The sequence below is a fragment of the Eurosta solidaginis genome, chromosome 5 (genome assembly GCF_040869045.1).
Source record: "Eurosta solidaginis isolate ZX-2024a chromosome 5, ASM4086904v1, whole genome shotgun sequence".
Lineage (NCBI taxonomy): Eukaryota > Metazoa > Arthropoda > Insecta > Diptera > Tephritidae > Eurosta > Eurosta solidaginis.
This window is the reverse complement of record NC_090323.1, coordinates 87732031-87758659: the sequence shown is the minus strand read 5'-3', so window position 1 is coordinate 87758659 and position 26629 is coordinate 87732031. Positions and strand designations below refer to the sequence as shown.

Here is a 26629-nt window from a genome sequence, read left to right as displayed (position 1 = left end):
AAAGACTTCAGTTCTTTGGTGTACCATATTTCGACTAGTTCAGTGGAAACACGTTTACGCTTAGGTACATGTCTTTCCAGAATAGCGTGAATAATGGCATTGAAGTCAGAAACGTTTTTGTCAATATCTGCACCGTATTTGGGCCAAACTACGTTAGATAAAATTTGGTTGTGGTTATTAAAATTAGCTTTCGCTAATTCGAATCTAAAACTAGAGTCGTTTTCTGTGATAGTGCAACTCCGAGAAATCTCTTCCAATTCGTAAACTATTTCCAGCGAAGGATGGTAAGGGTCCTCAGGTACAGTAAGAGGTTCACCCCACCTTAGAATGGATTTTGATGTATCATCAAGAAATACCAAATCAAGTACCCTCCCGAACATGTTTGGAACTATATTTAGCTGTCTTAGGCAAAGTTCAGTTATTTTGGCTAAAAAGTCGATGCTGGACAATTTCGAAGAAACCGGTACAATATCATGGTCGGATGTGGTCCATGATACGCGCGGAAGATTAAAGTCACCCAAGACAATTGTCGAGTCAATAGGATTCAACATTGAATTGATATCTTTCAGTAACGAAATATAATTCATATACCCCGAGGGATCTGAAGATGGTGGGATATAGCAAATGACAATATAGGTAAAACCTATTCCCAGCTGGATTCTAATGCACTTAAATTCCGTAGCTTCTATGGCAGGTAAATTAACCTCAGTGGAAGGTTTAGAAGAATGTACCGCGAGCAAAACTCCACCTCCAACTCTGTTCAAGCGGTCATTTCTATATATTTGGTATTCATTGCAAAGAATCTCCGAATTAAAAATATGAGGCTTAACCAAGTTTCCGTAAAGGCGATGGTATTGTAATTACAGTTAAATGATTTCAAGTACAATTCAGTCAGTTTCGTGTTTATGCCCCTTACATTTTGATAAAATATATTAAGGACAGATTAAATATTTAGTTTTTTTGCAGCATTATTGTTATGAGGAACGGTAGCAAGATTACGAATATTAACGTTGCGTCTATGCTCGAATTCACGCACAAAGGCTCGGGGTGGCCAAAATGAATTATTCAAAATTGTTTCAAAATGTTGCACGGATACGTCAATCCTAAATGACGAAATGTCTCTAGGACAATTAAAATTAAATTTACGAATAGTCACATTTTCAGATTTAATTAAGTTTACTTATGATGTACGACTTCAGGTCCTCTTCTGTAGTGTCTCTCTCGAATCTGGACACGAAAATCGACTTTTTAATCGGGACAGCAATCAATCTACTAGCCGGCGGTTCAGATTCCGTAGAGGGGTTTTGGGAAACCTGGTTCCTTTTTGTGGAGGGTACGGTAGATACAGCTGATTGAGCCTTCGATGTCGATGGTTGAACTGCTAAGGAACCGGTGAGTACATATTTATCAATTCAATAGTTGTGGGTGGAAGAACTGGAGGTGGAGGACATTTGATCAGCATCCATAGTCGGAGCTGGAAGGGAGTATTATTGATAATTAAATCGAAGGATACCAACATTCTTAAATTCCATGTTTTCACTTTTTCCACCTTGACGAAAACAAGGGAGGCAGACATTTAAAGTAAAGTTAAATTTTTCGCAAGGAGTGCTAGTACCGAACGCAGTGGACAGTCGTAGGGGAAGATAAGTTACGTTGCCCTCTAAAATCAACCCATTCGCAACATCCGCCCCCCCCCCCCCCCCCTCCACTTGTACTTCAGAATTCTGCAACTAAATTGTAAAGGGTTAACCGGAAATATCGCTAAGATAGTTTACTACATCAATGAAAATAATATCCGTATAGCTGCAATTCAGGAATCAAAGCTTACTGCCAGATCGAACCTCCGAACTTGCGATGGCTACAACATCCAAAGGAAAGATCGCACAAGGGACAATGGTGAAGGCCTTGCCTTTACCACCCATCACACCGTGCAATATAGTCTATTCCAATCCAACATCAACCACGGGAACAAAACCTCAGAAAGCCAAGGCATAACCATCTGGTTAGGTGATGTTGACCCAGAAATAATTAAGAACTATATTCCTCTTGCCACCTGCTATGCAAGTGGCTGTCGCCCTGATATCAGCTACTTAGTGGTGAAGACTGCCTTATTCTTAGCAATTTCAATGCTCATCACGACCTTTGCCATTTCAGCTTGCCATTCGATAGCAGAGGCAGGCAGCAGCACAGCAAATAGACAATGCGACTTTCTACCAGATAAACGGTTATGGCCCCACTCGAACTGCAGGTAGGATTCGCAGCTCGCCCGACAGGGAGTGCCCCTAAATCCCAAAAAAAAAAAATCCCCAAACACAAATCCCCAGGTAAAAAAAAAATCCCAAATACATAATCCCCAAATTCAAAATCCCCAAAATCAAAATCCCCAAACACAAAATGCCAGTGCTATGATAAACATCATGACTGTGTAAAAAATAGCATATCTCTTTCCTCTTTCATTCATATTTATGTATGTGTAACTATATATTCACGTTTTGGCAATACATATTTTTACTTATCCATATATAGGACTGCTAGTCGCTCTAATTCGAACAAGCTAACAGAAGCGTGTACACACCCGGACTTGGCATGGCGTAGCCCAGGGTTATTTTTTATAAGCGCGGCCGAAGGCCGCCTATGCAGAAAATTGGTATGGATTATTAGCCTTTTCTGGTCGCGGCGATTTTAAACCTAATTTGAATTTATTTCACACATAAAATGGGGATTTGGTGTTGGGGATTTTGATTTGGAGATTTTGTTTTGGGGATTTAGATTTTGGGGATAAAGGGGGTAACCCCGCCAGACATTTCCATCGTCAGCGCAGGGCTCATAAGCTTCGTCGATGCTTTCAATACTGGACCTGCTTATTTTATCACCTCTGAAAAGCGGTATTTTATTAATTTCAAAAAAGCTTCCTGGGAAGGCTACACAACCTTCACAAATCAATATATTGCTGTTCTCCCAAGGTGAGCTTGCGCTCCGCTCCACGTGACTCAATGATAAACAATCCATCGATTACGGCGATAAAACTTTATCGGATTCGAAGAAATTCGCAAGCGCATTTTGCAGACAGTTTGTAATATATCCTTCAGTAGACAAGGTCAGACGTCGTCCAAACAGAGGATCACATAAACACAAACACGGCGTGTCATCCATTACCATCAACCCCACAGAGGTTGAAAAAGCCATCCAAAAGGACAAGCCCTCTTAATCAATAGGCCTACATGAAAAAGCCATGCCAATGCTAAAAACCTTGGCGCTGAGGGAATAAACTACCTAAGACACGGTTTCAACCTGTCGTTGAAGTCCTTTGTCATTCCCGAAAAATAGAAAATGGCAAGGATAATTCCAATAATAGAGCCCTGAAAACGAACGCAAGTCATATCGACCGATACCACTCCTTTCAGTAGGGAAGACATTTGAGACCGTCCTGTTCCCTCATTTCAAGACGAATCTTCGCATAGCCACCCATCAACATATCTTATGCAAAATGCATAGCACTACCACCGCGCTAAACGCCATAAACACTCAAATAAATTAAACGCCATAAACACTCAAATAAATCAAAAAATCAGGAAATACCCCTTCACAGGATGGTGCTCGTGTCACTCGACTGTCAGAAGCTTTTGATACCGTCAACCATTGCACGCTACTTCAAGACACAGAATGCTCGCCCCTTGTCTAAAAATATTATATGAATGTCTGCAAGCGTCGCTTCAATTTAGGAACGAAACCTCAAAGCCTAGGAGAATTGAACAGGTGTACCACATGGTGGTGTGCTGAACCCGTTTCTATTTAATTTCTACATATCCAAGCTCCCTTTCCCACCGGAAGGAGTTACAATCATTTCCACGTCGACGACCAGGCTCTCCAGTAGATATACTAGTGCCTAAAATTAACATCTATCTCCCCGGCCTGTCTAGTTTCTTAACGATTATTTTATTACCGAAAAAATCCACGAACGCTCTGTTTACGGCGTGGAAGGAACAGATGACGCAAATATTACGTCGATGGTGTTACGCTACCGACTGGCAGTCTCCCAAAGATCTTAGGGGAAATGTGCGATAATACTTTCACTTTCAAAGCGCACGCATGCCACCGAAATTTTATCTAAACTACAAAGCCGCAGCAAAAGCTCTAAGTCGCTTGACGGCAGCAATTAGGGAAAAGATAAAGGAAAGTTGCTAACCATGTACAAAGCAATTTGCCAGCCGCTCATGTGCTGCGCGTCACCAGTTTGGTCGCCTGCTCTTAAAAACACATACTGGAGCAAGCTGCAGACCTGTCCAAATGCTGCATACAGAACTGCCACGGGGTGTCTCCATATTACTCCTGAGTACACCTACATAGTTAGGCCAAACAGCTCAACATGAAAGAGCATAATTAAATGCTGAACAGGTAGTTTTTGCTTAATAGTTACAAACCAGGACATCCTAGCAAAAACTGTTTGATCTAGTCCCGCCACCAAGAGGGTTAAGGGAACATAAACACTATGACGAGATCCGGCACCTACCAACACAGGCGTTTTGTCCAGACAAGCATAAGGACGCTCTAGGCAAAATCCACACAGAATCGGTAAACGCCTTTGTCAGTACGTAGGCAGTAGGATATTGTATATTGCCTGTTATCAATATGCAATATCCTACTCTTGCAGAAGAAGAAAGCACACTACCAAGGGAGGCACGAGTCACGCTGGCCCAACTTCGTTCTGGATGCTGTAATGAAGGATGCTTACTTGTCCAGAATACGTAATGTATGTCCTGCATGTGTCCCCACATGACACCAACCCTCTTTCTGGTGGTGTATGTTAACACATAACGGTATGTACCTGCATGCCAGCTGTATACTCGATTTATGTATTACTGCTTGCAATAAACAGCGTCGAAGGGTTTTGCAAATAATTAAAATTGCATTGGCGCGTATGGTGGAAATAGTCAGCTTTTAGCGTTTTCACATAACCGATTCACCAGTTCCTCAAACGCATTTTTTCAGTTTTCGACTTTAACTAAAGACAAACTATAACTATATTTTCTACTCATTTTAGATTGTCTAGGTCGTTTATTGTTCATGTTGAAAATTGGTCCGATATGGTCGAAAGGGGTATTGAATCCAATTGCGAAACTAAACTTTTCTTAACCGTTCAAAAGCTATTTAAAACATGCGATTTCAATGCCAGCTCAACACAGATTTTGCATCACCGAATTCACCAACTTATTAAAATAAAACACCAAAAGAAAAGTTATATAATAAATTTAAATGCTCACTTTGCATAATTTGTCGGAAAATTAATAAAGAACAAAGAATTCAAATAAAATGACCCAAGTCGAACATGTTTTTAAATGGTCCTAAAGTTATTAAAAAAGCAAGTTGTCCAAAAAACTAGCAGATGTTTTCAAAAATTCCATACCCTGATTTGCTAAAAGAAATCGGTGATGCAAAATTCTTTAGTAGATTCCAGGATTTAAATACTGTTTTGAAATTATTCTCACCTCTTACTTAAGTTGAAGATATTTTTACGAATGAGAAGGGTTTGAAAAATCACTTGCCATTTTATTCAAATCTCTGTTGTTTATTTGCGAAACTATAAAATAGCGCCTGAAATGTTAATGTGAGGCTTTGTCCTTCCCAAGACGACTCAAGGTTGAACAATTGACCGGGTGTGCTACTACCTTAAAGTATTGGACAGTCGAACTAGTCGGAAAACTGAAGCTACGCGGTAATCCATTATGAAACATAAGGCCGGAAATCAACAGTTTGGACTGAGCATATAACACTAACACTTTTCAACTTACAATTGGTCGACTTGTAAAATATAGTTTTGGTTTAACGAAGACTACTGAAATCAATGTGTACTCAAGCATCAGCAAATTTTGGCCGACAGTTAAAAATTTGTATCCAGGGTTGTTGTAAAATTTAAATGTTGTAGATGCGCCGACGATTATACGATTTTCACCCATGAGTTACGTAATGATATCCATTTAGACAGCTTATGATTTGGAGGTGTTTCTTTGGTTTAGCTCGGCCGCATAGCGCTACAAAAACATCCGTTAGAAAGTCCTTGGAGCTACACCTAGAGCTTATAGGAAACTGACGGCGACGAAGGTATGAGTTCGAAGTCGCAGTCATATAGCTTCTGTGCTGGCATAATGTTGGAGGGCCAGGAGGTGTGATAGCAACTGGTGATCGGGAGCTCTTTAAAACAGCCGAAATAACTGATGGCTCCCTTTGGCGCGATCAACAATAGGCCACCATTGATACTAATCCCTAAAACTGTGCCGTGAGAATGATGACTTATGATAGACCATAATAGCGGCTGTAAGTCGCCTTTGTTTGTGAACAAATGACTTACAGCCCAATTCTAAAAAAAATTCCGTGCGAGTTTTTTCCCTTCTCCCATTCCTCGTATTCTAAATAAAAATTCGTTGTGAGTTTTTTCACTTCTCCCTTTCCTCCTATTCTGAACAATGTTCGAAAAAGCGGAAACTGGTTATGGGAGAAAAGTAGGTATTATGAATGTGAGTGAGAGGGATATTTCTCTGCATTACTTAGGGGTTTTTTCACTTGTTAAATTAAAGGGAATGCATCGAAATAGTTATAGGAAATTGGTTCTTTTAAGAAAGAACACTTATTTGTACAAATTTGAGCTAAAATATGTACAGCCTCCCACAATATTCTTTATTTTAAGTCGAAAAGTATATCATAAGCAACGGAAGAGCTCTTGGTATATTTGATGCAGCCATCCAGAAATTGCGCAAGGATTCTTCAAGAAGGCTTAAATAGATTTTGGCATATCACGAAGGACGAATTCAACTCCGGCGGATTTGTGTTATCCCGCCTTCTTCTTCTTATGCTCCTCTGTTGATGTTGCTGTGGCACCAATTCAGTACTCATTTCAGTGAACACCACATGAAATGCAGTACTGTGCACTGTTTATATTTTATTTCTTAATTTCAAAATAAATTCGAAACAATGATTAAAACTTTCAATTTTATAAACAAAATAAGAAATGCGCAACGAAATTTCAATTGAAAAAACAGGTGACTTCGGAAATTCGAAATTCCTATTCACCATTTATTGCTCTCCCTAGGAGAAAAGAATTGGAGGAAGTTTTCCGCGGGAATAAAAAAATCCGCTAGAACAAAATTCCCAGGGAATATTTAGAATTGGGCTGTTAAAGAAATCGTGTCGACGACGAGTATTCGGCGTTAGCTCAGAACATCCGCTTCGGTGAAACTACGCTATGTTCGATGCCTCTTTGGAGTAAGTGAATGAAGGACAGTCCATCCGCAAGGAGCTAGGCCTGACATTTTTTGAACTGGCCCGTATATTTTGAGGCAAAAACCGCGGCTCTTTTCCGAAATGACCAAAGCGACGACTTTCTCATATATGTATATAAACAAAAACCTTTCCTAAATATATGTACATGTTAGAAATAGCAAAATTTAGTTTTTTAAAATAAGTACGCCGACTCGCCGCCACCGCCGCCGCCGTCGATAAAGTGATCGGCGTAAACCTCTAGTACATATGTACACACATATGTACATATATCTTTCAGATATGTATCTATTGGTTCCGCTGTCAGTTATCGTTTCTAATTTTCCTTATGAATTAATTTTATTTCAAACTTTTTCAGTGCCATAATATTTTTGAATAATTTGTAGTTGGCAATTTGTTAGTACAAATTTGTTTTTTATACCGCATTGCTCATTCACCATATGAAAGTGCTTTGGTTTTACACTTACATATGAAACTCAAAAACTTCTATATGCAATTTTTTTATGTGAGGCCATACGGGAGTGCTTTGAGATTTTTTTAATCTGAAGTGTAAATTTGTATCTGTGAGTATGATTCAGGGCAAAACCAATACAAAAGTGCTATAAGTGTAAAGGGGTTGACCAGCTCTGATAATAAGTTAGGGATCTAACGAGTTGCAGCTAAGTCACATGTATGTATGTAAGTAATCTGATCCACCATCTTAGAGCTATTGTGATTTAAAAAATCAGTTTCGGTCACGGATCGTAAAACGTAATAATACGAATATGAACCGGTTGAGAACTAGCCAAAAGGAACTAACAAAAACTATAGTCATCGCCGTGTAAAAGTACTGCTTTTAAAGTTGAGAGTTGATCCCATTTGTTGTGTAGTGAGCATGAATTAACGCTACTATTAAGCTGTTCAAATTTTTTACACTATACATAAGTATTGGAAAGGAAAAATAAAAACTAAAGCATTGCAAATTAATGCTTTTTTACTTTGAGATTGACTGCTACATTTGTCTTTATGTTTATAGGAAGGAGGAAATCTAAAACACATCTGGTATAGTGGGATTCAATCTATGCATCATATTTCAAAAGTATTATGTAACAGAATCCCTACCGATCTTCGCACATTCCTAATTGGCATAATTATACTTAAACAAACGCCCCAAATATTTAATTCGGGTTTATAGAAACGTACCCATAAACAATATGTACAGTTTCATGTATATACATACATATGTAAGCATCCCTCGATCATGATTTAAAGATTTGTAGCATTTTCTAATGAAGAAACCACAGGCGGCGGCAGCAGCAATGGTGACGATTCGTGTGCATTTTATATGATGTTTTATTTAGTACTTGCACAACACTCACACATATTTTGGTCCCTTGATACCCAATAAACATTTAGGTTTGGTTCATATTACAACTCAAGCTGATAGTTAACATCAAATCTCAAACATTTCTTCTTAAAGCGCCGTACCCAAATAATAAGAAAGCGCTAAGGAATTTGTTTTCTCTTCCCCTTGTAAGGCAAAACCTGATCTTTTATTTGAAAATATCTAAGTATTTTTCTTTTTATTACTCAGTTTTTTTACAAAGCTGCTTTTGAAATGCGTTCTAGGTATATCAATTTAAGGCTGCATTGATTTCTTGGTCATTTGTTGACGGGTTGTTGTTGTAGCGATAAGGGCACTCCCTGAAGGCCTTGGGGAGTGTTATCGATGTTGATGGTCCTTTGCCGGATGGAGATTCGGTTCGTTCCGGTACCAAGCCCGAACATCTCGGGAAAAATTTGTTATGCCTCCCGCCCCTAGATTCATGAGGAGTTCGGGGTAGCCTCGGCTGTTAATGAAACAGGATTCGCCACAGTTAGGTGAGGTTGACAATTGGGTTTGGAGAAGCTATATACTGCGCTGGCAACCTGAAAGGGTTGCGCTACCCAACACCTTGAATCTATTTGGTATTTTAGTCGCCTCTTACGACAGGCATACCTACCGCGTGTATATTCTAACTCGCTGGGGTTTTGTTGACGGGTCGAAGAAATTTCATCAGAAAATTCTTACAGGACTGAGCTGTAACACAGATCTTGAAAGCAATTTAATAAAGAAAATAATAATAATTTGAAAAGAATTAAAATTTGAAATTTGAAAAGAATTAAAATTTCTAAATATGGCTTACAAGGGCAAACGAAAATTTCTATAGCTTTTTCTTGTTCTCTGGATACCGTGCTTTACTTGAGAAATAGAGAATAGATAACTTCGATCATATCAAAGCTCGTCTGGATTCGGCAACATGATAAATTCAGCGATACCACTGGTGCAAACGAACACAACCAACGCCATTGAAAATTTAATTGTTTTCATAAGCAACGTGTACATGTAAATAAGGGTATTATAACTATAATTGGATAACGGTAGTGCGTAATGACATATAATAATCGATTTAGACACATATGTATATACTACCTTATAACAAGCCCATACTTTTACTACCACTACCAGTCATTCTCCCCTACCACTCCCTCTTCCTCCCCCACTCCCTTTATTTCTATCACCGAAAGTACCTCATATCTGGAAAACCTGATTGATTTGACCAAACGATTTTATTATCTTTGTTTTTATAAACTAATAATATTCTTCCCTGCGATGTATGTAGCTACTCTCCATCCGATCTTGAGTTATAATGTCACAGACAGAGTTTGCATTCGTTTACCAAGTCTCAAACAAATCGTCCAATAAATTGGATTTAGTACAATATGTCAGGCCCTGGTCCACTTTCCCGAAAGAAAAGCTTCTCAAATATGTACTTGGTCAAACCTTTGTATCGAATTCAATCACTACAAAATAGATTTATTGGTAGAGGTCAATTCCTGGTCCACTTCCGGGAAAGAAAATTTCCTCAAATAATAACCTAGTCAAGGAAATACGTCTGTACCAAATTTCAACAAATCGCACCATTCTTTAAGAATAGGTCGGCCCTGGTTTACTTCCCGATATGAAGACTTTTTCAATTATTAACTTGGTCAAAGAGGTACCCCTGTACCGAATTTCAAGCAAATCGCACCGATCTCTGGTCAAATTCCCGGAAAGAAAAGTTTTTCAAATAATAACGAAGTCAATGAAGTACCTCTGAACAAAATTCCACAGAAATCGCACCATAAGTTTTTTTCCTGAATAGGCCGGCTCCTGAAAGATAAGAAATAAAGCGGACCAAACTGTGAGTTTAAAGCATCCTCGAACCCTCTTGAACACACATAAAATTTTACCAAAATAGGTCCGGTCCTTTAAAAGATGAAGTAAGAGCAGAAAAACGTCTGCTGTTTGATAGGAATTGAGAACATTTAAAGGCGTACAGAAGAAAATGAATGTTTACATAAAATGACGTTATTTCTGAACAGTTAAAATATTGCAATTAAAACCAAAAAATTGCTAAAAATATTGGACCGTTTGCATTAAACCAGTGAACGCTATTTTGAAAGCAATCACTTGAAATTTTAATATAATTTTTAAGTGTTAACTATCAATTTATGCATTGGGTCCATTTTAAAGACATGGGAAAAATTATATATATTTATATTCTCTTTTGGCTGATTTAAGATGGATGGAGAACGAAAAAGAGGCCACTAAAAAGTGTGTAAAATTAGAAAAATCGGACACGCCATCAGAAGTTATTAAGTCTAAAATGTTAAGAAAAGCTAAAAGTCCTGTAACTTTGAAAAAACTCGAATTTCAAAAAATCATCAACACAGTTTTTTTTATTTATTTGGAAACTTGAATTATTTATATCAACTAAAAAGTTGGGTAATTCACAACAGTGTCGTATTCATGTAAAATTTTATGATTTTAGTTATTTCCATGGTTTCAATGTTAAATTTGATTAAAGCATGCCACATTTGGCGAATAGGAAACCTTGTGAACTGCCCAGATGTTAAACCAAAAAAAAAATCCACCATCGCCAATTCTGATACACTTCAGAAAATTTAACCCATGTACTAAAGCATGTGGTGAAGCTTTGGAACTTCTAGCTTATATACGACCGGTCTTCACGATTTATTTAGCCAACTCTGTATGACATATCCGTAAGCATTGAGTGAAACTTGAAGCTGTTTAAATGAGGTAGAAATAATAAAAACCCTCTTATCTGGATTGTATTGGATATATACAGGGGCCGAAACTGTTATTCCTTTTATAATATAATTCCTAGCAAAACTATTAATTTTGGACTTTTAATATATTTGGATCAAGATATAAATTATTTTCGGATTGTTATTTTTTGAGTCCGATAGAACTAGTTAAACTCCGACTTTTAAAAATGAAAGTCCGGAAATAAAAGTTAAATCCGGACTTTTATTTTTTAAGGCCAAAATAAAAGTCCCGCTTGATAACAAAGAAACGGCTTATCCGAAACAAACAATTTTTTTAATTCGGATAAGCCGTTCCTTTGTTATCAAGCCGGACTTTTATTTTGGCCTTAAAAAATAAAAGTCCGGATTTAACTTTTATTTCCGGACTTTTATTTTTAAAAGTCCGAGTTTAACTAGTTCTATCGGACTAAAAAAATAAAAATACAGATTTTATTTGTATATATGTGGACTTTTATGGAAAAAGTTCGAAAAATAAAAAGGATGCATTATTCGACATGATATTGCTATAGGGATACCTGGGAACTCAAACATTTTCACCTAGGACAATTTTTTGACCAGGACTTTTTCGACTCCGAAAAAAAAAAATAATTATTATTTTCCGTCCCTGGATATATATTTGATACATGCCCGATCATGACGAGTTTTTTAGGCAACAATATTTGCCAATTTTGATTTTCGGACCAAGCTTAATACGCCTTTTCATTTTCATGAAAGTTATAATTAAAACAAAACAAAAAATCTGGAAATTGCGGTATACAAATTTGAGGGCGAAAAGGAACAGCCATCGAATACATGCATTTAACTTACTTTTAATTAGAGGTAGATCTGACATAAAAGCAACATTGTCATCAATGCCGGGATTTTGAACATCATCGACCGCATTTTGAAGTGCTTGATGTAAGGCCAAGGGATCATGTTCGTGAGCAAGACGTCCGCCATGTGTGACTCCACCTGATATTGTGCTGCCATATTCAGCCCTTCTATCTGTATATGGAAAACCATGGGAGAGCTGCGCCTTAAAATAAATAGATTAATAGATTTTCTTTAAATTACGCACTAAATGGTTTGATAAATACATTGAAAAATTTCTCGTCGCTAATGACAAAGGAAGGCACGAAAGAACAACGAAAAAAATAAGCATACAAAATATTGCGGGTAAGAACGCAGCATAACAAATATTATAAAGAAAAACTCTTTGACAGCACTGACTACGATAAAAAGGCGCATCAACTGATACTAATTGATGAAGTAAATAAATTAAATAAAATAAATGAAAGGCCCGATAACCTCCGAAGAGATTTAAGGTCGATATTCTCTTACAATTTGCGTCGCGCTCCTCCTGATTTTCCCTACAAATTGGCCAGACGGGACCTATATGTTTTATGACGACTCCGAACGGCATCTGCAAGACAGATGATTTTTCACTGAGAGCTTTTCATAGCAGAAATACACTCGGAGCGCTTGCCAAACACTGCCGAGGGGCGACCCCGCTTAGAAAAAATTTCTTCAAACTGAAAATCCTTATTTCTAAAATTTTTATGTTGCTTTGCACGGGGTGAGAACCCAGGGCATAGTTGTGGTAGGCGGAGCACGCTACCATCACACCACGGTGGCCGCCAACAAACAATAAGACAAGAAATGACAAGTAAAAGTGTCTAAGTTCGGGTGAACCGAACATTATATACTCAGCGTGAGCTACAATTGTACATTTCATTTCAGATAAATAATTTTTCTACATAACACGTGGCACCGCCTCTTTAAAAAAAGGCTTCTCATTTCCTCTTACAATAAAACTTGATAAGTGAAATATCATTGATTCAAAACTATTTTTTGCATAGTTATAGCTTATTATTCTAGTCTACGACCCTTTCAAAAATTTTTATATAAAAGTGGGCGTGGTCTATAACTGATCTCGTCCTATTTTCCTAGAAATATTTCCTGCTGTAGGGAAAATTTGTGTACCCAATTTTATTACGATCCGTTAATTTTTCTTCGAGTTATTGCATAAAAGGGGCGGTGCCACACCCATTTTCAAAACTTTTAGTGTTTTCCAATTTAATGTTATAACTCAATGTAGAAAGTAAAATTCTATTTGCACAAGGCTCTTTTCGCTAAGATCTAGCTTATTATTTTCGCATACGACCCTTTTAAAAATCTTTTATATAAAATTGGGCGTGGTCTTAACCGATCTCGTCCATTTCCCTATAAATATTTCCTGCTGTAGGGAAAACTTGTGTACCTAATTTTATTACGATCCGTTAATTTTTCTTCGAGTTATGGCTCCCGAAACATAGAAAATAGTCATAAAAGGTGCGCTGCCCATTTTTTTTAATTAGAAGTTTTCCTATTTGTTGTTATAAATCAACTTGGGAAATGAAATAACATTGATATAAAGCTCTTTTTTGCAAAGATATAGCTTATTTTATTCGTACACGACCCTTTTAAAAATCTTTTATATAAAAGTGGGCGTGGTCCTTAACCGACTTCGTAAATTTATCAGAAGTGGGCGGTGCCAAGCCCATTATAAAAATTGTTTCCAAATTTTTATCAAGAGTCTCAATGTCAGTCCACAAGTCAAATTTCAACAATCTAGGTGTATTCTTTACTAAAATATCGGGTTTTTTGTGTTTTCCAAAATTCTATATATATAAACAGTGGGCGTGGTTATCATCCGATTTCGCTCATTTTCAAATATATTCTGGGCCCAGATAAGCTAGTGTAGCAAATTTGGTGAAGATATCTCAATATTTACTCAAGTTATCGTGATAACGGACGGACGGACATGGCTCAATCAATTTTTTTTTTCGATACTGATGAAAATCCATTCCATTCCTTTATACCTGTACAACCAACCGTTATCCAATCAAAGTTAATATATTCTGTGTGCAAAGAACGCAGAGTATAAAAAATGGATGTAAAAAGACTAGTAATTATCTATTAACAATGGATGAACTGAAACAAAAACGTTAACCCTTAAAGGGTTATATCACACGAATTTTTCTTATTGTCAAAACGCTAATAATTCAGTTGACGATATCAAGGTCAGAGTAAAGAATTTGGAATCAATAGTTCGGGAATACGAGAAGTACAAAGCAATATATACACTTTTACAAGTTCAGACAACGTGGTTATGGAGGAAGATTATCGTAGTGAAATAGGAGATAAATATTTTGCAATTATGGCTATATTGTCTGCTCGAACTCGTGAAGAGCAACTTGAGAGCACAGTAAGAGATATTTAAAATCAAAGCGAGCAGGTCGGTAATGTATCCAGTGCAATTCAAGCGCTGATAGATCAGACAATAAATAGAAAATGTATGTAAAAAGACTAGTAATTATCTATTAACAATGGATGAATTGAAACAAAAACGTCAACCCTTAAAGGGTTATATCACACGAATTTTTCTTATTGTCAAAACGCTAATAATTCAGTTGACGATATCAAGGTCAGAGTAAAGAATTTGGAATCAATAGTTCGGGAATACGATAAGTACAAAGCAATACATACACTCTTACAAGTTCAGACAACATGGTTATGGAAGAAGATTATCTTAGTGAAATAGGAAATAAATATTTTGCAATTAAGGCTATATTGTCGGCTCGAACTCGTGAAGAGCAACTTGAGAGCACAGTAAGAGATATTCAAAATCAAAGCGAGCAGGTCAGTAATGTATCCAGTGCAATTCAGACGCTGGTAGATCATAAGAATACTTTGGGTACTTTAGTTGAGCGGTTGTCGTCTCCATGCAGTGACATAAACGCTGCTTCAACAACGTTGCATTGGAATAGCAGCCAACAAAGAGTCAGGCTGCCGCGTACACAAATGCCAGAGCTTGATGGAACGTATATAAACTGGATACACTTTCGCGATTTGTTTGAGGTAATTGTTCCTACCAAATCAAGTTTAGCAAATATAGAAAAGTTTCAGTATTTGTTGACAAAGTTGAATACTGAAGCATTATCAATAGCTAGATATTGTATTGTAATGTATTTATTTAATCACATTAGTATATTAAAATAATGAGATCTTTTAAGAGTACAAAACCAGGTATTACAATTCAATTATAAATATTGTGACAAATATTAGCAACACTAAGGCATACTATCATCTCTAAGCCGATACTAAGCAGTAGATTGTATCTACATAAACAAATCAATCATTATGTCTACACATGTGTACATACAAGAAGCGGAGAGATATGCACAAACACATGCATATATCTGAGATGCTCACAAAAGTATGCAATCATCGGTCGGAGTATCACTCACATATTCATGTGCATAAGAGAAGCTACAAACGTGCATCTTTAGTTTATAGCTGGTGAGTTTATGGCTGGTAAACAAATAGTAAATTCTAGAAGGCGAAACGCCTAGAAGTATGCGAACGAGGAAACCGAAGAGTATAAAAGCAGCACCGCCGAGGCATGGGTAATCAGTTTGATTTAAGCCGGTTATATATGTGACTTCTGACAGTAAACAAAATTATGAACAACAACAACCATACAAGCTTTGCATACAAACCGCACTGTACCCTAAATAAAACATTTATACAAACAAAAGACAAACTAGACAAAGAACAGCAATACAATGTCATATCTATATATATAAAATTAAAATTATGTATGTATGTATGTATGTAGGTATAGATCGAGTGGCGTCCTAAACGGATCGACTGCTCACAACCAAATTTGCACAACCCACTAGAAACCTTTCAAGGATGGTCATAGGCTAAAAATAATATCGATATATAAAAGGGGCTTGGCACCTCCCATGCAAAATTAATATTTGATACTACACAACTCTGAATGTATTCATACTAGAACATTGAAATTCAGTAAGGAGTTATATGAGGTCAATACCTAACAGCCCCAAGAAAATGTGGGGTGGGGGAGAAGGGGGCGTGGCACATCCCATATAAATAGAGTTTATCATACTGCATATCTCTGGATGTAGTAATGGTAGGATAACGAAAATTGGTAAGGAGCTATATGACATTAAGTCCTAACAACCCCAGTAAAATGTGGATTTGGGTAAAAGAGGGCGTTGCACCTTCCCTACAAACGGTATTTTGCAGAACTATGGCTGCCGTACAGACTTAGGTTATTATAACAGCTAAAGTTTGAGTACAGAGTTGTTTGGCTGTTATTCCGTTTGGATGTTTAATAATCTTCCGCCGTTAAAATTTTTTGTTAACTTCGCTATATCCACATCTTCCATCCAAGATAAATTATTAATGCTTGCATGTAGGTATAAATCGGGTTGCGCCCTAAACGGATCGGCCTATCACAACTAAATTTGAATCACTCACTAGAAAACTTCCAAAGATTGTCATAGGCTAAATATAACTTCAATATAAAAAAAGAGGGTGGCACCTACCATACAAATGGAATAATGAAAATTGGTAAGGAGATATATGTATGACGTTAAGCACCAGTAATTTATGGAATTGAAAAAAAAAAACAAGAAAAATGGGACTTTCAGAACTATGGCTACCTTAAAAACTACGCCTGGAGGAACAGAAAGAAATATTTCTGTTTAATTTGATATTAATTAATATAAGAGCAAAAAGAGAAATCACTATGGCAGTCGCTTTCTCAGATACCGTGGATACCCTTTGTGTGGTGGACGTACAAGAACGCATTTAAATGACCACTATCTGCAAACATCTGATACACCGTCATAGCAACATAAGCAAGCGGTCAGATCAAAGTGAGGGTGTGCGATGTATGCACCATGACTCATAAACAGTCGCTGCAAGTTTTAGACTGAACACTTAAGAATGTAAGGTGTAATGATCATCCCAAAGGTGGCGCTTTCCTGTTACTTGCTGGAACAGCCGCAGTTGAAGTTAATGCGTGCTTTTTCGTCTATAGACGCCTTTACGTCCAAAAATGTACACTCTTTAGAAATATGAGAGGGCATTTTGGCGGAAACACTTCAGCAGCAGTTTTTTCTAAACAACTTCTTGAAATTAATTCCTATTTCTTTACTAACAGATTTGATTTCTTTTCCTGCAAGTTTTTGAGAAATTATGACATCACCTGGAGCTTTAATAGCTAATGTTTCTTCCAAATATTGAATCTATCTTTACAAACTATAAATGGCTTTGAGAATGGCCATCAGAAATTTCTGCTCATCGATTGATCCTTAAAAAAGGGCCCATTATATCATAATATTTATGCTTCGTTATTTCGATTCTCCACGATTATTCCCACACGCTTATTACCACTCGCTTATTCCTCCACGCTTTATCACACAACTTTTACGAATGTTATTGAAGCAATTCATTTTATCGGAAATTTTCAAAAACAAAAAAGTTTAAAACCAAGCGTTCCATTGATACCGATAGATTTGTCTTTACAATTTTAAATGCCTCAAATTTCCTATCCCTATCAATGAAGCTCAATGACGATAATTAGCTGCGAATCAAGGGATAGATGAGCGCAATACAAACCTTTATAGCCTCAGAGCTTCTCCAACACAATTGTCAACCTCACCTACGCGAGGGGAATCCTGTTACATATATGATTATATCATACAACAGCAGTCATTAGCTGTAGCAGAAGTCAATCTTACCAACTCATGTTTTACCCATGGCCAGTTACGCGTAGCTTGCATATTGTTATAGAAACGTGGGGTAAAACCCACGCGCATAAGCTAGTACGAAATAAAATGCAATGGGAAAGTTGGCGAAAACAAAATAAACATTAGTACAACAAAACGTGTATGGGAATTCGTGTCAATGAGCACAAAGCAGACGCGAGGAATAACAAAACGAATACAGGCTTTAGCTGACCACCTTACGAACAACAAATATTCAGCGGACTTTACAAATGTACGAATACTAGACGTAGAAAGAAGAACAAAAACCCGAGTGACACTGGAAGGACTGAGGATACAACAATGAATAATTTAAAGAAGATGTGGACAACATAAAATGCGCTTATTCAACAGCGGTTTCGGAGGATAAACATGTATGCGCTCGAAAATAGTCGGAAGTTATTATAAATAAATTGTGAATTGTTTTCAATGTTGTTTGTTTATATGTTATAACTTAATGTTATATGTATGTAAATGAAATTCTACTGTGAAATTGTTGAATATTTTGTAATTGTTTAATGTTTTGCCAAATAAACTAGGCTCCCTGAAGAAGGTGCAAAATATCACCGAAATGCATAGGAAAAAAGGAAAACTTAGCGTTTTGCCTTATAATTTGAAATCGGCCGTAAAGCTCAATAAATATCAACACATAAATTCAAAATATTGGCCCAGCAACAAAAAAATCAACAAAAATTACAACATTGGAGAGCTAAACCGAAACAAAATACTTTGACAAAAAACAACGTAAGCGATACACAATGAAACATTTCTTTAGACATATCACTTTAAAATATGACACGGACACCTGCTACATGATAAAACAATACAATAACTTCCACAAAAAACTTGCAAAACAACAACAACGACTCAAGTTTTTACTGAACTACAAAGATTATGGAATTACACCTCCACATCTAAAAGGTAAAACAAGCAAATTAATACATTGCTTCAAACTAGACACCACCAAAAATGAGTTGGGTAAGTTAGAACTCCAATTCTTGACAAAAATTTTGAACGTAGAGATAAAAGAAGCCAACATACAACTTAAGCTCCAAAAAAAACGCTATCACACATATTAAAAATACCTTATTTAAAAAATTGAAGAATATGAATTTAAGCAAATAATAGAACACCACAAAATGTTATAAAAAACCACGATAACTGCCACGGGAAAAAACCTAGACAAAAAACTAATATCACAAATCAGTAGATGTGTACAAAAATATTGGATAAGAACCAACGAGGATTGGTTTATTAATCTAACAAATGAGCCGTTTATTTTGAAAGTTGCATAAGTCATTTCCAACTCGTGGTCTTAAATGCATTGTTATTTTTGAACGAACGCATATATAGATGGTTCTACAATTATAAAATAATAATAAGAATTGCATCTTTTGGATATTGGACTCTAACAAACTGGAGGCGAGGAGAGATACAAACAAATTATCACTGAACCTAAACGACATAAAATGACTTATGCCACTTTCAAAATAAACGGCTCAAATATTGACGTACCCGAAGAGTGCCGGTAGGTACTCTCGATGGGGAAAAAATTCGCCCTACGTGTTACTAGAGAAACATTTTGAAACAGGCGATGGATGATGATAGACAAAAGAACACCATCAGATGTAAGTTTGCTACCAAGATCAACACCTTTAAAAATAAAATAGAGAACGGCCCAAAGGTGAAAATTATAATAAAATGGTTTAAGATCACAAAAGAATTCTTGAAACAACACAAAGACTCTATAGTAGTTACTAATGCTGATAAGGGAAACAAAACAGTAATGATGTACAAGACAGACTACAAACAAAAAATGAAAGAGCTACTAAACGATAAGGTAACTTACAAAACCATACGGATGGATCCAACACATCGGTTACAAAGGAAAAACAATAACATCGTGAACGATATCTATAAACAAAAGAACATAAACCTCAAACAGAAGACACAACTCGCGTGCACTGCGGCAGTAGCACCTAGACTTCTTAGCCTCCCAAAGATACATAAAGAAAACACGCCCCTTCGTCCGATATCGTCGTCCGTCAACGTACCTTGTTACAACCTTTCGAAATACATAGGCTACACACTGAAAGAAATCGTATCAAAAAGCTATAAAGTCCAAAATGCGTTCCAAGTGAAAGAAAAATTAAGAAATATAGAGATAGAAGATGACGAAATCCTGGTATCGTTTGATGATCTCTCTTTACCAATATACCCACACAATTAGTAATCCACACCATTATGCAAAATTGGAAAACATTAGAGGAACACACAACACTAACCAGACCTTAGTTTCAAAAACTTTAGTTTTACCTACGCGGCAAGAATTACTTTATGTACGATGGAACCCTTTATCAACAAGTTTTATTTATGCAAATGGGAGCACAGGACTATGGAAAAAACCAAGAACGGGAAAATAAAGTGTACACAGGAGTCACATATATACCCGGCTTAACGGACAACAAAACATTAAAAAAATTATGAAAAACAACAACAACAACACAAGCTTTGCATACAAACCGCAATGTACCCTAAATAAAATATTTACACAAGCAAAAGACAACATAGACAAAGAAAAACAACACAATGTCATGTACGAAATAAAATGCAATGGTAAAGTTGGCGAAAACTGCAACAAAATATAAATGGTACAACAAAACGTGCATTGGGAATTCGAGTCAATAAGCACAAAGCAGACGCGAGAAATAACAAAACGAATACAGCTTTAGCTGACCACCTTACAAACAACAAACATTCAGCGGACTTTACAAATGTACGAATACTAGACGTAGAAAGAAGAACAAAAACCCGACTGACACTGGAAGGACTGAGGATACAACAACGAATAAAAGATGCTGTCAATTTTAAAGAAGATGTGCACAACATAAATTGCGCTTATTCAACAGCGATTTCGGAGGATAAACATGTATGCGCACGGAAATAGTCGGAAGTTATTATTAATAAATTGTGAATTGTTTTCAATGTTGTTTATTTATATATTATAATTTAATGTTGTGAAATGTAAGTGAAATTTTAATGTGAAATTGTTGAATATTTTGTATTTGTTTTATGTTTTGTCAAATAAAAAAGGCGCCCTGAAGAAGGTGCAAAATAATTCCGAAATGCATAGGAGAAAAAGGAAAACTTTGCGTTTTGCTTTATAATTTGAAATCGGCCGTAAAGCTCAATAAATATCAACACATAAATTCAAAATATTGGCCCAACAACAAAAAAATTTAAAAAAATTTTTAATTAAAATTTTAACAAAAAATTTAATATTTTTACAGTATATAAGTAATTATGTCAACACTCAACTCCAGTAATGATATGGTACAACAAAATAAATAAATAAAAATTTACCAATACTTGTGAAAATGGACGAAATCGGTTGAAGGCATGCCCAGTTTTTACACACAGTCGACCTGTCCTTCCGCTCGGCCGTTAGCACGATAACTTGAGCAAAAATCCATATATCTCTACTAAACTTAGTTCACGTACTTATCTGAACTCATTTTATTTTGGTATTAAAAATGGGTGAATCCGACTATGACCACGCCCACTTTTTCGATATCAAAAATTTTGAAAAACGAAAAAAATGCCATAATTCTATACCAAATACGAAAAAAGGGTGTGAAACATGGTGATTGGATTGGTTTTTTGACGCAAAATATAACTGAGAAAAAACTTTGTAAAATGGGTGTGGCATACCATATTAAGTAGAAGAAAATTAAAATGTTCTGCAGACGAAATCAAAAGCCCTTGGAATTAGGGTAGGAATACTGTTCGTGGTATAACATTTATACTAATTATATAAAAATGCTTATATGGGCAATGTTTGGAACGGCTAATCTCAAGAAGTACCAACTGATTTTTATGCATTTTTAAAAGAAAGTATTGGTGCAAATAAACACCCTGCCCTTTTTAGTTTTTCCATTTTCACAAACTAAAGCCTTTTATCGGCAAATAGTGGCACAATTATGTACACTCAATTCACACGTATTCTTTAGTTTAGTTGTCGCTGTGCATTGTGTTCGTCGCTCTCTATGTTGACGAATGTTATTAGCAAGCAACAAGCAAAGATCGTTTGCTAGTTTTTTCAGTGCGCACAAGAATGCATCAAGTGATGTGCGCGATTATCGTGCACTCACTAACACATCTGCATTTTGATTTTGTTGATGCCTGGTGTAGAGATACATATACTCACAACCAAAGATAGTGCTTCATTTCGCTCTTGGCAAATGCACGAGTTTTTTTGCGACAACCACTGAAAATCAAAACAGTCATAGCTCCGACTCATAAGCGGTTTTTCATATAGATGAGTTTAACACATGCTTATGCATTATGAGTAGATTGCATGTATTTTTATGGAGAATGGTAGAATGAGCGACACTAGCGCCATCTGATATTGAAAAGTAGCCACCTCCCAAATTTTGTTCCAAGCAAATCATAAGAAGAATAATTTGACATCTGCTTTGGTTAAGGATGTTGGCACACTTTTCAAGTGAAATTATTTTTCCCACTGGTTGGTAAATTTTATATCATTTTTCACAATTAAAAACTGCAATATAACAATCGAATACGACACAAAATATGTTAACAAGTACTTTTGTTGTATAAGGAAATGTTTACAACAGTGCTTCGCGAAATTTTGTATGTGAATGGGCGAGGCGTAATAAACTTCAATTGCTAAGTCTGAAGTTCCTTCATATTTACAAACGCAACATCTTGGTTGATTGTGGCGATGTTATTGAAATGCATAAGTTTGTGTTAAACGCATCTATATGAAAAATGTCATTGTGTCACCGCCTTCAATTCCGTACAAAGCAACACATATGTACTTATCTATGTAGTAAAGTTGAATAGAAACACACATTATATGCAAATCCAAAATGTGATTTGCTTTGATATTAGCTTTGTTCGCGTATTTTTCCCACAGAAACTTACAAACAGCCAAAATCCTCTCCACTATCAGCTGTTTCCTCTCATAGAGAAAAATATGTAAAAAAGTACGCGAACAGAAATCCATAAAAAACTATAACAATTTGCGAACATGATGAATTATTTGGCGGTACAAAAAATTATAAAAAGTTGAAAAAATGGAAAGCTCGTAAAGTTTGTCCATCTTGTTCCGCGAGAGTCCCCAATTCATCCAGATGCTCGGCCTCATTATTTTCGTTAACACTTACCTTTTCCATGCTTTATTTTCCGGCTGCAATACTTGAACTAAATTTCGCAATTTTCGAAAATTACAACCAGCAATTTTTCGATCAGCTGTTTTTCTGTTTGTAAATTGCTGTTGTCAAAAATTTTACCAACAGAAAATTGCAGCTCTCAGCAAAATGAAATGTCACTTTACTCTCTCTTTTTTCTAATTTTTTGTTGGAGAGCCGGGTATGCGAACAGAAAAACCTGCAATATTTGCAAAATTTGCAAAATCAACAGAAAACTGGAATACCCGAACGAAGCTATTGATTTGCTACAAACAAAACAACACATATGTATGTAGCTTAATAAAATAATAAACGCACTCTTTCTGTCTCTTCCTCCCTTTTTTCCATTCTGATATTTATTAGCGAAGTATGATGCTTTTTGGAACAAAGGGGAGAGTTAAAATGAAAGGTTGCGAGCATTGAACAACAGACAAAGGGCGATTGGTCTGAAGTCAATAATTAACTACAGACCACATCTGAATTATATGGAAAATTCACCTATTTTCATTGGCCGCATAAGTGAAATTTGCGTTTTTTGTAAGGCTAGGAAGTGGCCAAATGAAACACCAGGTATGTGCTGTAGTAAGAGTCATGTCAAATTAAGTGATATCGGTGAGCCTCCACCAGCAATCAAAGCGCTGCTTACAGGAGAGCAAACGTCGTCCAGTCATTTTAAAAAAAATATAAGAAAATAGAATGGTTGTTTCGCTATGACTTAATTTGGCGGTAATGAAATTAGTCAAGGTAATTTCGTGCCAACTTTCAAAATACATAGACAAGTGTACCATATTATTGAAGTTTATTACCACCGCCCAACATGGTTCCAAAATTTTTACAAATATATTTTTCTTCCCAAGAGGAGCAGCTTTCGGTGCGCCAAAATGCTGCAGCAACTCTTCAAAGAGATATTTTGAAATTAATTTAAGAAATTCTGCTTGAAAATAATGGGTATGTTCAAAGTTGTATGACTTTTATGGATCGCGTGGCATCTAATTCGAATAACTATACGGTTGTAATCCATGCCGACAAACGCCCTGTTAATGAACACCATGGTCGCTATAGTGCCCCGACTACAGGCGAGGCCGCAGTATTGATATTTGACCAAAATGCTTGTCCCAGCAATATTGTCCTACAGTCCCGCGATAACACTCTAATCGTGTGTCAGAAATTCATCGTTCACCCCTTGCAATACCCTATCTTATTTTCAAATGGTGAGACGGTTACAGCATAAATATACTGCAAACTTCTCTAAGCAGTGGGACACCTAACCCACAAAAAACAGTTTCATGTACGCAATTGTATGCATATAAAATTATGATTGGAGAAAATAGCTTTAATGCGCTTCATAGATATGGATATCTCTTTAACCAATACTGTGTGGACATGGCTGCTGAAATGATGACCAAAAGGTTGATTTTTATAAGAGCACACCAAAAGACGTTGCGTGCAAATATTTACATACATCTAAGGGATGCTGTTAATGAGGATTGCAATCCTGAAAATATTGATCAGTTAGTAATTTTGCCGTCTCCATTTACTGGATCGCCTCGATCTTAGCATGAACGTACACAGGACGCCCTCTTATATGTCCGTCATTATGGAAGGCCTGACTTATTTATAACATTCACATGCAATCCAGAGTGGAGTGAAATCAAAAACGAATTGTTTTCTAATCAACGATCAAGTGAGCGCCGTGACATTGTGTCAAGAGTATTCCATATCAAACGACTCCAACTCATGAGTTTAATTACAAAGATATTTTTGGAAAAATTAAATGCCATATGTTTACTGTTGAATGGCAAAAGCGAACTTAACCTCACGCGCTTATTTTAATTTGGCTAATAGATACAATTCTTCCCGATGACATAGATCGCATTATATCAGCGGAAATTCCAAATAAAGACAAAGATCCGATGTTGTATGATATAAATACTAAAACCATGATCCACAGCCTATGTGGGGTTGGTAATTTATCATCGCCATGCATGTTGAATGGACGATGCTCAAAACGATACCCACGCAAGCTCCAACATCATACGCAGACCGGGGAAGATGGATATCCAAAATATAGATGAAGGTCTTCAGCGGACGGTGGCTATACCCATGTACTTTCTGAAGGGACAACGTCGACAACCGATGGATCGTTCCATATTGCCCCGTTATTTCTAGATGCTTCTCCGCTCACATAAATGTAGAGTACTGTCTCTCAGTGCAAGCAATAAAATATTGCTCATTTACTTCAATAGTGTCATAAATCAAAAAACGCAATTTTCCAGGAGAGCCATTCAAAGATTTTAACTGCCATATGTTGCGCATATAATGGCACATTTTCATTTTTTTAGCACGTGGCAAATTTTTAGCTGATCAAAAAGATTTTTTTATACAACATAGATCATGATATTGGGTAGGTTTATATGTTATTAACTCAAAAGTCGTGTTTTTTGAGTTATGACACTATTGAAGTAAATGAGCGATATATTTGTAAGTATGTCAACAAAGGTAGCGACGCAGCGACATTTTCCGTTCAAGATAATAAGGACGAAGTGCGAAATTTTTTGAATGGCAGATATTTAAGCACATCAGAAGGTATTTGGAGATTACCAGGATTTTCGATTCATGAGCGATTTCCAACGGTTGTACGTCTATCTGTTCACTTAGAAAAGGGAAAAAGGGTATATGGTACTGCACGAACCACTACAAACCACTTTGACAGCATGTTTTACCCTTTGTTCAGTTGACGATTTTGCAAAGACTTTGCTTTACTCCGAAGTACCTGTCTATTACTCTTGGACTAATACAATTACAAGTATAAGTCGCAAGGACAAACATTTAGTTGCGTAGACCTTCGTAGTGAAGTGTTTTCTCACGGTCAGCTGTATGTCGATATTTCAAGAACTGTTTCCCCACGGAACCAAAGTTTTATCATTCCTGGAAATGATAATAAAACAAAAAATTTTATATTCCTGGAAGTTTTTAATTAATGAAAAAAATTTACCTTATTTTATGTATTAATTTTTTACGTTCTACAATTCAATTTCGACTGCTGAGAGTGGAATAGCACCCCATTCAAAATTCTTTTCAAAAACGTCCTACTTGAGAATTTGACTCAAAAATTCCCTACCGCAAAATTTGATTGAAGAACGCCCTATTTCAAAATTTGTTTCATCTCGGTATAAATTCAATATATTTTGAGCTGAGATAAATTCTGAGATGGGGCGTTCGTAAATCAAATTCTGAGGTAGGACGTTTTCAAAAACAAAATTCTGAGGTGTTTTTAAAAAGTGTTTTGAGGTAGGGCGTTTTTGCAAAGCGTTTTGAAATAGAGTGATATTGGGCTCAGCAGTCGATTTACTTAAATACCTAATGCCATTTGAATTTTTATCTTTTTGCGTTTTGTTTTCTCTCAAAGTTGTT

The 26629-nt window shown here is 36.4% G+C and overlaps 1 protein-coding gene across 1 annotated transcript in view; it reads right to left on the bottom strand.

Annotated features, from left to right (window-relative positions):
- Positions 1 to 26629, bottom strand: part of TfAP-2 (transcription factor AP-2) — an 859649-nt gene that overhangs the window by 155656 nt on the left and 677364 nt on the right. Inside the window, exon 4 of the mRNA XM_067792408.1 lies at positions 12211 to 12418. Within this exon, the coding sequence (XP_067648509.1) occupies positions 12211 to 12418 (208 nt within the window). The remainder of the gene's footprint in view (positions 1 to 12210; positions 12419 to 26629) is intronic.